This window comes from Podarcis raffonei, chromosome 12 (genome assembly GCF_027172205.1).
Source record: "Podarcis raffonei isolate rPodRaf1 chromosome 12, rPodRaf1.pri, whole genome shotgun sequence".
Taxonomy (NCBI): domain Eukaryota; kingdom Metazoa; phylum Chordata; class Lepidosauria; order Squamata; family Lacertidae; genus Podarcis; species Podarcis raffonei.
In genome coordinates this window covers 7,425,880-7,439,283 of record NC_070613.1, presented here as the reverse complement: position 1 = coordinate 7,439,283, position 13,404 = coordinate 7,425,880, and the positions used below count along the sequence as shown (strand labels likewise).

The window sequence follows — 13,404 nt, the reverse complement described above, 5'->3', positions numbered from 1 at the left end:
CGTCCCTGACTATCACCTTGGTTTTATTCTGGCTTGCACCCTCCTTTTCTTCCTTTACTTTGTCATCTTAATAGCACCTTTTGTCGTCATGCATGTTGAAAGCATGCATATATATTTAGCTAACGCAGGTGTACATCATTCCTCCAACTAGCTTCATGGTGGAAAGAGAGGAGAAACATGGCATATCCCATCGGTAGGTATAATTTTACCTCTAGGGGGAAAATGAATAAGACTTAGATCAAAGGATCCCAATGTTCTGAAGTTTTCTTGGGTGTGTGTGTGTGGAGAAACACTTCTTTTTTAAAAGGCAAAATGTGTATAAATTATGCAGATAAAGTCATTTCACAAGTGTCTACCTTGCATAATTTATTCTGCTTTTGCAAAACCATGGGAAAGACAGAAACCTGTAGAGCAGGGAAAGAGACGTGTGTGCAAAGAGGACAGAAGCGCACACAAAAGGGTCCTTTGCTTTTCTTCGCTGCTGAAAAGACAAGCCACCGTTCGGTTTCAAAAGAGGCTTGTCTCTTCAGCATCTAAAACTGCCCTGAAGAAAATAGCCAAGCAAGGATCCAGGTGTGCACACAGTTCTCTTAAGAGTATAGACAGCTGCCTTACACTACATCAGGCTACTACCCAATTTGGTCAATTCTGATTGGCAGCAGCCCTCCAGGTGCTCAGCCAGAGAAAGGTCTTTTCCATCACCTGCTACTTTTTAACTGGAGATGCCGGAGGCTGAACCCCAAACCTTCTGCATGGAGAGGATCCATTCTGCCCGTGGCTGATAGCCCCAAAACATAGGTGATTAAAAACAGCACACTTTAAAAGATGAAGCTTTGATATTCCAGCTATTTTTTGAACCATGTCATGTCCCTGTTTTTGGAGTGCCTAGTAGGTTCTCTATTCGCCAAACTTTGTTTATATATGGCTGTTCCACAAAGGGCATATTGGGCCATTGCAGGAGCTAAAAGCTCTGGATGTGTCGTTTGAAGACAATCCGGAAGCTTCGTCTAGTGCAGAATACAGCTCCTCAGGTCTCGATAGAGACCAGGCTGTTAAAAGATGCAACACCTTTGTTGCGGCAGTTGCGCTGATTGCCAGTTTGCCTCTGGGCTGTTGTTGTTTAGTCATTTAGTTGTGTCCGACTCTTGGTGACCCCATGGACCAGAGCACGCCAGGCACTCCTGTCTTCCACTGCCTCCCGCAGTTTGGTCAAACTCATGCTGGTAGCTTCGAGAACGCTGTCCAACCATCTTGTCCTCTGTCATCCCCTTCTCCTTGTGCCCTCCATCTTTCCCAACATCAGGGTCTTTCCCAGGGAGTCTTCTCTTCTCATGAGGTGGCCAAAGTATTGGAGCCTCAGCTTCAGGATCTGTCCTTCCAGTGAGCACTCAGGGCTGATTTCCTTAGGGTTGCCATATTTCAAGAGGTAGAAATCTGGACACAAAAAGTTGTTGAGGTTTTTAAGGGCGATCGCCCGATAGCCCCCCTCCGCTGCTGTCAAGCCCGAGCCACCCACACCCAAGTCCGGGGAACCTGCGCCAGAACCAGAGCTGGCCACACACTTTCTTTTTAAAAAAATCCAAAATCAAGGACATTTGCTTTATAATGTAAAATGCTCCCCCTCAGAAGATGATCATGTAGGACCCCTCAGGGCAGGATTTAGGTTTGATGAGGCCCTAAACTACTGAAGGTAATGGGGCCTTTTATATGTCCAGCTGTCCTTTGTCAACAACAAATTTTTTGTTTTTGTGTGTTGAATATATGCCACACGGTAATTTATGGATTACCATAAATTAGGATTATAATTTATTATTACCATAAATTTATGGATTACCATAAATTTAGGGACGCGGGTGGCGCTGTGGGTTAAACCACAGAGCCTAGGACTTGCTGATCAGAAGGTCAGCAGTTCGAATCCCCACGACGGGGTGAGCTCCCGTTGTTCGGTCCCAGCTCCTGCCAACCTAGCAGTTCGAAAGCACGTCAAAGTGCAAGTAGATAAATAGGTACCGCTCCAGTGGGAAGGCAAATGGCGTTTCCGTGCGCTGCTCTGGTTCACCAGAAGCGGCTTAGTCATGCTGGCCAGATGACCCGGAAGCTGTACGCCGGCTCCCTCGGCCAATAAAGCGAGATGAGCGACGCAGCCCCAGAGTCGGCCACGACTGGACCTAATGGTCAGGGGTCCCTTTACCTTTACTTAATTTATGGACCTCATAAGTATCTCAAGCCATTTCCACATAACAAAATGTGTATTTTATCAAAGTAATTGATATAGAAATGAGCAAAGCAGTGATATTTTAGGGAGCAGGCTAGCAGGCGGGCCAATGACTTACATCATAGGAGCCTACACAACACAAAACACTGTTGCTGTATGTAGGTTTTATTTTATTTGTTTTTTATCTTATATTTTGGAAATGTACATCCAGGTTTTTTTTCCTTTAATTTTTTTGGGGCCCCCCCAAGAGAGTAGGGCCCCTAAGCTATAGCCTGTTTAGCTTATATGTAAATCCGGCACTGGGAAGAAGACATTTCTGGGAATTCCCAGACGTATGACAACCCTACTCTAGGCCCAAATCTAAATTTGGATTTAAAGCCCAAACCAGGGTGGGGAACCTGAGAAATGGGTGTATCTTTCTAGCCTGCTTTCTCTGTCTGGTCTACATCTTCCCAGGCCACACACACACACAGGCCCTGTTTTGCATCCCTGAGTGCTTTTGCCTGGCTGGAATATGCCCTTCAATTCGGATAGTGTCTCAGGTTTGTCTGGGCAGAGGATAGAGAGAGGTGCTTGAGTTTGTGTTTGGAACTGGCTTGCTGTGCGAGGATAATATTTACATACACTCCAACAAACACGGAGTGAAATGTCTCCGGAGTGATTTGAGTTCATCTCCTTTTCCTCCTGAGTAGCACCAGATTTAAGCTACAACATGGAGCCTCAGCTTATAAGAGGCCTCTTAAGAACAAACAAACACGATCCTTTTAAAAAATCATGAAAGAAGGTGTTTTACATTTTATGTTAGGGGCAGAAAGCACACAGGGTACGCAGTTGCCTTGCCCCTTCCATTTAGAAACTGCTAAACCACAGAGCTGTTTGTCTGTTGCTGTACATCAAAACGTTTTCAGGAATGCTTAATAAGAAGTCAGAGGGCATTTTCATTGAAAGGTATTTTGTACGCAGCTAGGCTTATTGCAAGACCTATGCTTTAGTTGAATGCATTACAGGGACTTTGAAATATACTCAGAGTCGAGTAGTAATTTCATGCTCATAGGAACAGTGATTGAATTTCCCCCCGAACCTCAGGCTTTATATACATTATTTACACAATGAGTACCGTCTGGTTGATTATGTTTCCCTCCTGGAGCCTGATTGGGCAGCTGCTGCAGGCCAATCAGTTGTTGCATCCTAGTATCCTACCGGCCTAATAGGCTGATTAACTTCCTCCTAGGGTCTGAGTGGGCTGCTCCTGCAGGCCAATCAGGTTGTTGCATTTTAGGATCCTAGCTGCCTATTGTTCTAGCATCCAAGCATAGTACATAACAGACTTCATGACCGTTGGGGCCCATTCCAACTTTAGAAGCCTATGATTCTATGAATTGTTACTTTTCAGTTGCTCCGTGACCTACTTATTGATACATAAACAACTATTATTTCTATTATTTCTATTTTCTGTTCTGTATTTTTTCTGTAAGAATACTGCACTTCTTCTTTTTGTCCTGTAATGCCTCTTAAACGTTACAATGTTTAGGGCAAGGATAAAGAACCCTCTTGGCTGCATGGGCCAGAAGCTTATCAGGATTCGCCTTTTGGGCCAAACTTGACAGGTGTGTGAGGCTGCCAACCTGCCAAAATTGCTCACACAGCTTTGCAAGTCCCCCGGGTTCGTAAGGGTTCCTGTCAGGGACTGGGCAGAGGAGGAATGATGGAGACTGCCTCCCCAGCCTGACCCTTCCAGAGAAGGAGAAAAAGACAGTTCAGAATTACAACAGGAGTTTGAGGGAGGTCACAACTCAGAGGAAGATGAGGGGGAAAGTAATAATGGAAGAGGAGGCAGAGGCAGAAACAGAGCAGCAGCTGGCTGATGTATTGCCATTAGAAAGCATTTCAGACCCACCATCTCCCAGAATCCAGCAAGCCTTAAAAGTGGTGCATGCTCTGGTTATCTCCTGCTTGGACTACTGCGTGGGGCTACCTTTGAAGGTGACCTGGAAACTACAACTAATCCAGAATGCGGCAGCTAGACTGGTGACTGGGAGTGCCTGCTGAGACCATATAACACCGGTCCTGAAAGGCCTACATTGGCTCCCAGTACATTTCCGAGCACAATTCAAAGTGTCGGTGTTGACCTTTAAAGCCCTCAATGGCCTCGGTCCAGTATACCTGAAGGAGCATCTCCACCCCATCGTTCAGCCTGGACACTGAGGTCGAGCTCCGAGGGCCTTCTGGTGGTTCCCTCCCTGTGAGAAGTAAGATTACAGCAATTTAGTGCTTCTGCGCATGCGCGACCGCCGAAACCCGGAAGTAGCCCGTTGTGGTACTTCTGGGTTTCAGTGGTCCGTAACCCGAAAAAATGCAACCTGAAGCATCTGTAACCTGAGGTATGACTGTATGTACAAAATGGAATTGCTATTTTGTCAGCCGCATAGTAATGGTGGGAAAATGACCCCATGGGCCAAATTTGACCAGCGTCCCATTCAGCCAAGATTGGCCCACAAGCCAGAGGTTCCCCACCCGAAGTCAGGGCTTCAGGAGGTTTAATCCAGCCCTGTTTATGAGTGTGATTTTGTGCAAATGTTTGCCATACCTTCATAAACACTTGGTAGAGCTACAAGGAACCAAATAGAAGTGCTTAGGAGGGCCAGATTGTGGGCTTACAAGGTAGTCATCCCTTATGTAGAGCAGAGCTGGGGAACCTCCAGCCCTCCAGATGTTGCTGGACTCCACCCCTTCATCCCTGACCACTACCACTCATGTTGATGGGAACTGGAATCCACCAACATCTGGAAGGCCAGATGTTCCCATCCCTGATCTAGAGGATAGACCTCCTAATAGCTTTTAGCAACCATAGCTAAGACTACAGCCTCTACCTCCACAGGTGCTAGACCTCCAGTTCCAGATGTTAGAGATTATTATTATTATTATTATTATTATTATTATTATTATTTATTTGTACCCCGCCCATCTGGCTGGGTTTCCCCAGCCACTCTGGGCGGCTTCCATAGAAACCAAAAATACACTAAAATATCACACATTAAAAACTTCCCTGAACAGGGCTGCCTTAAGATGTCTTCTAAATGTCAGATAGTTGTTAATTTCTTTGACATCTGATGGAAGGGGGTTCCACAGGGCGGGTGCCACTACTGAGAAGGCCCTCTGCCTGGTTCCCTGTAGCTTTGCTTCTTGCAATGAGGGAACCGCCCGAAGGCCCTCGGCGCTGGACGTCCATCACAGCCTGCTTGTGATCTTCCCATGCCTGATGTTCTCATGTCACTGTTTGGTTGTGGTTCAGGTTTAGCGCTGCTCTTCCGTATTTATATGCTTGGATTCAGAGAAACAGGATTGGGTGATTTTGAGAACTGGGAGAACGAACACTTAGGAACAGAATCCTTTGCCAACATTCATTTGGGGGGAAATCTGTTGAAATGTGTTGCTTATATCCTCCAGGGCTTTTTTTAGCCATTAAAATGACCTGCAAATTCCCCGTTGACTTATCCGATGTAGCTTTTTGCAAAAGGGAAAGATAAAGTATCTGCTTCCCAATCTTCACCTGTTGCTTCCACAGAAATTGCAACAGTGGCGGCAGTTGCTCTCAACTTTGTCGCTGACAGTGACAGCTAGAAACCCATTTCTCCCTTTCCCGCTCCCCATTGTTAAAAAGGAGGAATGTGAAAGCAAAAGTCCCTGTTGTGCAATTCTTCACCTGCCTTCAAAGAAGGAAGTCGTATTGAGGCCGGTGTTGTTTGCTCCCAGGAAAGTGGGCATGGACTTGTAGTCTCAGGTGTTCAGAACTAGAACCCGCATTCCATTTCCAGGTTTGCATTGTGGGATACAGAAACATACAAGATGGACCTCTGAGAGCATCTCTCCAGTGGTCGCATATCGCAGACCCCCCACAGGTGTAATGGGAGTATGTTGCAGAAATGTAGAGAAATACCAAGAATAATACATTATCAATGGCTGTGTGTGTGTGTGAACTCCATTCTCCAAGAGTAGACAGGTTCAATCTAATCTGGAGAAGTAGACCTCTCATCCATAGGTTGCCCTAGTTAGCCAACCCAATGAAGAAAACATATGCAACAAATAATGCATTATGGTACCTTGGTTCTCAAACTTAATCCGTTCCCGAAGTCCGTTCCAAAACCAAAGCGTTCCAAAACCAAGGCGCACTTTCCCATAGAAAGTAATGCAAAACGGATTAATCCGTTCCAGACTTTAAAAAAACCCCTAAAACAGCAACTTAACATGAATTTTGCTACCTGACGAGACCACGGATGCATAGAATGAAAGCAATAAACAATGTACTGTACTATAAAATAAATAAGACAGTATTGTAGATTATAAATATTTAAGTTATTTTTTTCCCTTACTTGCACTGATGATAGTCGTTGTTTGGATGGGGGCTTTTATCCATTTCTGCAGTCACACAATAAATCAGCTGAACTGGGTTCCACACAGTCACAAAAACAAATTAACCAAAAAAGCCTTAAAAAAAAAACCCACACACAAAATAAATAGCAAAAACAAAAGTGCCAAATGCAGTGGTACTTTGGTTCTCAAATTTAATCAATTCCAGAAGTCCGTTTGACTTCCGAAATGTTTGGAAACCAAGACACGGCTTCTGATTGGTGCAGGCGCCCCGCAAACAATAGCTGACAGCAGCGTCAGATGTTCGGCTTCCAAAAAACATTCAAAAACCGGAACACTTACTTCCAGGTTTTCAGTGTTTGGGAAACAAGACTTTTGAGTAACAAGGCATTTGAGAACCAAGGTACCACTGTATAAACCAAACTTACTGTATGTATTTAACATTATGACTCACTGAATATATATATAAACCAGGGTTGCACAACATCTTCGGCAGTCTTGGGACTGCACTGGACAAAAGAGGGGTTTTGACCTTTTGAAGATCTAACAGTTTGAAAGATTTCAAAGTTTCAAGGACATGGTATGGAAAAAATATATCAGGTGGGAGGATTTGCCCTCTATCCTAACACTCATGGAAATCCAATGAAGCTGAAATGTTGAAAGATTTGGAACAAATTAAAGAAAGGACTTGTTCATGAAGCACACAGACTGTGGAACAGCCTGCCACAGGAGGCAGAGATTGCGACCAATTTAGATGGCTTTAACATTGCTAAAGTTATTATCTCTGTTGATGAGTTTGGTTTAAAAAAGGCTTGGCTCTTCCGCACTGAGAACGACAGGAAAAAAAATAGCAATCAAATCGTTAGCAGCTGATGTGTTCGTGCCTCTTCTGTGGAACCTGCCTCGGACTTCCAAAGGATCTCTTTCATCTATTTTCTTAGTTCCACATAGTCAACAGCAGGCCTTTAAATCTTGATGAGAACGTCCAAAAAAATCTAAAATGGCTCCCTTGGGCGAAACCTCAAAGAGATTTTCTGCCGCGAATATTTTAAACATTTGTGTTCATTGTTCCTCTGCTCCTCTGTCATTTGAATCTGCCAAGTGAATATTCTGAAAATCTAAACAGCTGAGCGGATCTCCTTATAGTATGTTTTCAATTTGCAAGGGGACTCCTTTTGCTAGCTTTGTAGCTGAACCCATCAAAATCACAAGCTGCATCTAAGATGTGTTTTGTTCAGTTAATTCACCATCATTTATTGATTGGCTGCGCCATCTGCTTCTTTGCAAGCTTCTGCTGGTTCCGTGGCTGAATGCAAAAAAAAAGCCCCTTCTCCTGTCTGTCCTCCTGCATCAATCCAGTATCCTTGCAAAAAAAACCCCAAAACCTTCCATTTCCATGTGCCTGCCATGACGCTTCTTCCCTTTTTTGACATCTTAACCTATCCAAAATGTGTTCTGGGGTTGGACGTGCCTCTTGGGCCTTGTTGTGATAAGCTGAAAAGAAAAGAGAGAGAAATCTATTTTCCTTTTTTATTATTTATTTTCTTTGTTTGCTGATCTTGTCACATTCAGCAGCTGCGTTCAGAAATGCTACTGTAAGTCCAGCAGGGCTAATCAACACGCTTGCAGGATGTCAGAACTGTCCACCATTACCTTGTAAGTTGTACGCGATCCTGTGGCAATATCTCTGTGTGTGTGTGTTTTTTTGATGCATGTTTGCTAAGACGTGGTCATAGCTGTAGCCGCCACTGAGGGTAGCGTCTGTGTTTCTCGTCCGCTGCATGCCGGCTTTGTCTGTTACTTTCTGTGTGCTTTTTGCTGATAGCGTCCCAATAAGAGGAACGTCCATGTCTGAATGGTGCTGTTCCATTGGGACAAAACAACAACAACAACCCAAAATATGCAGGCTGTAGATTCAGGCAGACAAAAAAAAAAAGTATTCATTTACACAGTATGTAGGTAAACTATGGAACTCACTCCCACATGAGGCAGTGAGGTCCAACCATCTAGATTGCTTTGTAAAAGGATTAGAGAAATTCATGGAGGAGAAGGCTATCAATGGCTACTAGTCATGATGGCACACGGATGGCGCTGTGGTCTAAACCACTGAGCCTCTTGGGCTTGCCAATCAGAAGGTTGGCAGTTTGAATCCCCATGACAAAGTGAGCTCCCGTTGCTCTGTCCCAGCTCCTGCCAACCTAGCAGTTTGAAAGCACACCAGTGCAAGTAGATAAATAGGTACCACTGTTGAAGGAAGGTAAACGACATTTCTGTGTGCTCTGGTTTCCGTCACGGTGTCCCGTTGCACCAGAAGAGGTTTAGTGCTGCTGGCCACATGACCCGGAAAGCTGTCTGTGGAAAAACACCGGCTCCCTTGGCCTGAAAGTGAGATGAGCGCCACACCCCATAGTCGCCTTTGACTGGACCTAACTGTCCAAGGGTCCTTTACCTTTTACCTTTCTGATGCTTCTGAATACCAGTTCCTGGAAGCCACAGGAGGGGAGAGTTGCTCTCATGCTTAGATCTTGCTGGTGGGTTTTCCACAGGAATCTGGCTGGCAACAGTGAGGACAGAATGCTGGACTGGATGGGTCATTGGCCTGACCCAGCAGACTCTTCTTAAAGTTCTTATGGAATTTATAAAGGTGAAGGGACCCCTCACCATTAGGTCCAGTCGTGACCAACTCTGGGGTTGCGGAGCTCATCTCGCTTTATTGGCCGAGGGAGCCGGCGTACAGCTTCCGGGTCATGTGGCTAGCATGACTAAGCCGCTTCTGGCGAACCAGAGCAGCACACGGAAATGCCATTTACCTTCCCGCTGGAGCGGTACCTATTTATCTACCTGCACTTTGACGTGCTTTCGAACTGCTAGGTTGGCAGGAGCAGGGAACGAGCATCGGGAGCTCACCCCGTCGCGGGGATTCGAACCGCTGACCTTCTGATCGGCAAGTCCTAGGCTCTGTGGTTTAACCCACAGCGCCACCCGCGTCCAATGAAATTTATACCCTACTCTAAAATAAAGAATTCCTCTCATGGCTTTGTTTCCCTATCAGGAAGTGCAGCTAGCTGATGAGGCTTCAGAGTGCCAGGTAAATGTTTAACAAAGAAGGGGGGGAAACCCCCATACACTACCCACAGACACCTCACTCCATAAAATCAGAACAATGGTCTATCCTGTTCACATGGCCAACCAGATGTCTGTGGGACACTCATAAGTGGGATTCAAGCACAGGAGCACTCTCACTTCCTAGAGGTTTCCTCATGTTTGCCATTCTGGGTGCCCCAGCAGCTTCCTCAGCTGTTGCTGCCTCCACAGTAGAGGCAGGGCATGGCTAGTAGCATCAATAGCCCTCTCCTCCGCAGCCGAGGGGTGTCTGTGAGTTTCTTTTCTTTCATTCTACAAATCATCTCACCAGCTTTCCGCTCTCTGCAGCCCTCCAGGGTGTCCACACTTCATCTTAAAGCCCAGGGGAAGACGTCATAAGGCAGCTACTTCAGTGGGACATTTCTCAGATGGAGAAATGTGTGGGCACCCAGGGAGGCTGCAAGGTCCTGGAGAAATGTTGACAGGGAAGGAAGGAAGAAATACACACCACCCTTCGTCCTCTCACAATGGTACAGTGGGCTCAAAACCCCACATTCACAGACACTCAGAAGTACTCCGAAAATAAGAGAGAGAAAAAATGAGGCCTCTTGTACAGGAGTGGGGGAGGACTTTCAAAGAATCAGAGGGCAAATTCTGACACAGGCAAAGCCCTCATCAGGACAAAGGAGAGAGAGAAGGGGAAAGTATATAACCTTCCTCTCCATTGCTACTACCCTTCTTGCTATTCATTGAAAGTGTGGGTGGCGAAGGTGGATGGGGGATGAGAGAGGTGCTTGGGGCGGGGAGCATTCAGCTATCTCCACTAACCCTCTGTTGCCTATAACCACTTGACAAGCTGTTCATTGTGGCTTGGTTGTCTGAATGGGCTTGCTTCTATCCTGCTCCCATGTGGCAAGAAGCAGAGTTTAGAAATTCCCCCTTGCCGCTTGGCTGGAGGACTCATATGGCAAGCTTGCTTGGGTGAAGGGTCGCCTAGGGAGGTTCCCGGTGTTTCCCTACAAATTTCTCTGCAGATTTTGGATTTCGAAATGATCTACTCTTTTTCCTGAAGTCGAACCAACATGTGCTTCTGGTTTTGCCCTTCTGGTTTCTACTCCCTTGCTTCTTCTTTCAAGTAATGCCCTTTCTCCATAGCACGGCATGGAGGAAGTGGACAGAGGAAACATTTTCCTCCCCCTCGCTTAACAATAGAACTCACGGACATCAATGAAGTTGAATGTTGGCAGATTCAGGATGAATAAAAAGAAAGCATTTCTTCACGCAACTATGGAACCAACCTGGATGGGTTTAAATGAGGATTACACCGATTCATGGAGAAGAGAGCTACTGATGGCTACTAGCCATGATGGCTACTATCTGCCTCCATAGCTTCTGGAAACTGCAGCATGAAATACCGTATTTTTTGCTCCATGAGACACACTTTTTCCCTCCTAAAAAGTAAGGGGAAATGTGTGTGCATCTTATGGAGCGAATGCAGGCGGGAGGCTCTGCTCAGCGCTCCCTTTAAAGAGCCGCATGGAGCGTGTGTGCGGCTCTTGGGAGCTTTTCCGCGAGGTGGGAGAAGGGACTGACGGGCTGCCCTCTGTCCCTTCCCACACCTCCCGGAAAAGCCAGCAAGTGCCACTGCCAGGCTCTGCTCAGCACTCCCTTGTAAGGGCTCCCTTTCATCCCTCATTGCACTTTGCTGGGAAGCCAGCAGAAGAGGCGCTGCGCAGCTATCACTCTTGCTCTACTGGCTTCAGCAAGAACTGCGTAGCTTGCTCTGCTGGCTTCTCAGCAAAGCAGGAGGAGGGACGGAAGGGTTTAAAGCAAGAAAAAGCGAGAGCCGCTTACATGCTCTGCGCAGAATATATTTTTTCTTGCTTTCCGCTGCTAAAAACTAGGCGTGCCTTATGGTCAGGTGAGTCTTATGTAGTGGAAAATACGGTAGTTATTCTTGTGGTCAAATCCTGCTTGCAGGTTTCCCACAGCCATCTGGTTGGCTTCTCTGAGAACACACATTCTTAGAAGTGTTTTTTTACAAAATAGTAAACACCATGGCTTGGCTCCAACCAAGTTCTACTCAGAGAAAGTCCATTGCAATTAATAGACTTAAGTTAGTCACATGCATTTGTTTCAGAGGGTCGGCTTGTGTTCAGACTAGCAATGGGTGCAACCTCGGAACTCACCTTTGCTTGAATTTCCAAATTCAACACAGAGGTCAGCACCTGCTCAGCTTATCACAGCTTTCAGTTCCTTCAGTGCATCATCAGTGTCCATGTATCCAGGAATAAAGTGCGCACACGAAAACCTATACAGCCGTACCATGGATCCTGAATGCTTTGGTACTTGGACGTTTTGGCTCTTGAACACCGCAAACCCGGAAGTGAATTTTCCAGTTTGCGAACTTTCTTTGGAACCCGATCGTCCCGGCGATACTTCCGCAACTTCCAATTGGCTGCAGGAGCTTCTAGGGCTGGGTTAGGTTTGATGACGCCCTAAGCTACTGAAGATAATGGGGCCCTTTATATGTCCAGCTGTCCTTTGTCAACAACAAATTGTCGCTGTTTTTTTGTTTTGAATATATGCTATGTGGTAATTTATGGACCTAATAGGTAGCTAAAGCCATTTGCACTTGTTGCCATGCAACCAGTCTATGCAGAATGTAGGCACCTTATATATAGAAAAAAACCAGTGATATTTTAGGGAGCAGGCTAGCAGGCGGGGCCCATGAGTTACAATATTAATAGCTGACACAACACAAAACACTGTTGCTGTATGTAGGTTTTATTTTATTTGTTTTTAATCTTATATTTTGGAAATGAACATCCAGGTTGTTTTTTTCCCTTTAAATTGTTTTGGGGGGCCCCAAGAGAGTGGGGCCCTAAGCTATGGCTTGTTTAGCTTATACGTAAATCTGGCACTGGGAGCTTCCTGCAGCCAATCGGAAGCTGTGCTTTGGTTTCGGAACATTTTGGAAGGACTTCCAGAATGGGTTCCGTTCGATTTCCAAGGTATGACTGTATTGAAGTGATCATAGCACATGATTGCATCACACGTTTTTTGGTGTGGTGTTTTGCCAACACACATAAGAGGTTGTGTGCATTGATAGAACACCAAAATGGTCAAAGGCCTGGAAACGATGCCTTATGAGGAACGGCTAAGGGAGCTGGGCATGTTTAGCCTGGAGAAGAGGAGGTTAAGGGGTGATATGATAGCCATGTTCAAATATATAAAAGGATGTCACATAGAGGAGGGAGAAAGGTTATTTTCTGCTGTTCCAGAGAAGCGGACATGGAGCAATGGATCCAAACTGCAGGAAAGAAGATTCCACCTAAACATTAGGAAGAACTTCCTGACAGTAAGAGCTGTTCGACAGTGGAATTTGCTGCCAAGGAGTGTGGTGGAGTCTCCTTCTTTGGAGGTCTTTAAGCAGAGGCTTGACAACCATATGTCAGGAGTGCTCTGATGGTGTTTCCTGCTTGGCAGGGGGTTGGACTCGATGGCCCTTGTGGTCTCCTCCAACTCTATGATTCTATGATTCTATGATTCTATGAACACTGCCAAAAGTAAAATGAAATCATTAGAGGTCAGCTGGCCATCTGTCTGGGGGAGGAGCTGTCACTCCTGCATTGGAGGTGGTTGAACTAGATGGCCTTTGGGGGGCCCCTTCCAACTCTATAATTTTATGGTTCTGCAAGATTTGGGTCTTTGGGATTCTTACTATCATTCAGGTG

The 13,404-nt window shown here is 45.7% G+C and overlaps 1 protein-coding gene across 10 annotated transcripts in view; it reads left to right on the top strand.

The window, feature by feature from the left end:
- ADCYAP1R1 (ADCYAP receptor type I) overlaps nt 1-13,404 on the top strand; it is a 141,780-nt gene that overhangs the window by 105,994 nt on the left and 22,382 nt on the right. For 3 of the 10 annotated variants that reach the window (XM_053359201.1, XM_053359199.1, XM_053359202.1), the window contains exons 14-15: nt 152-193; nt 8,156-8,239. The exons of 2 other annotated variants lie outside the window; for them this stretch is intronic. In XM_053359201.1, the coding sequence (XP_053215176.1) occupies nt 152-193; nt 8,156-8,239 (126 nt within the window). The remainder of the gene's footprint in view (nt 1-151; nt 194-8,155; nt 8,240-13,404) is intronic. 5 more of the 10 variants (XM_053359204.1, XM_053359206.1, XM_053359203.1 and 2 more) reach the window with 3 other exon arrangements.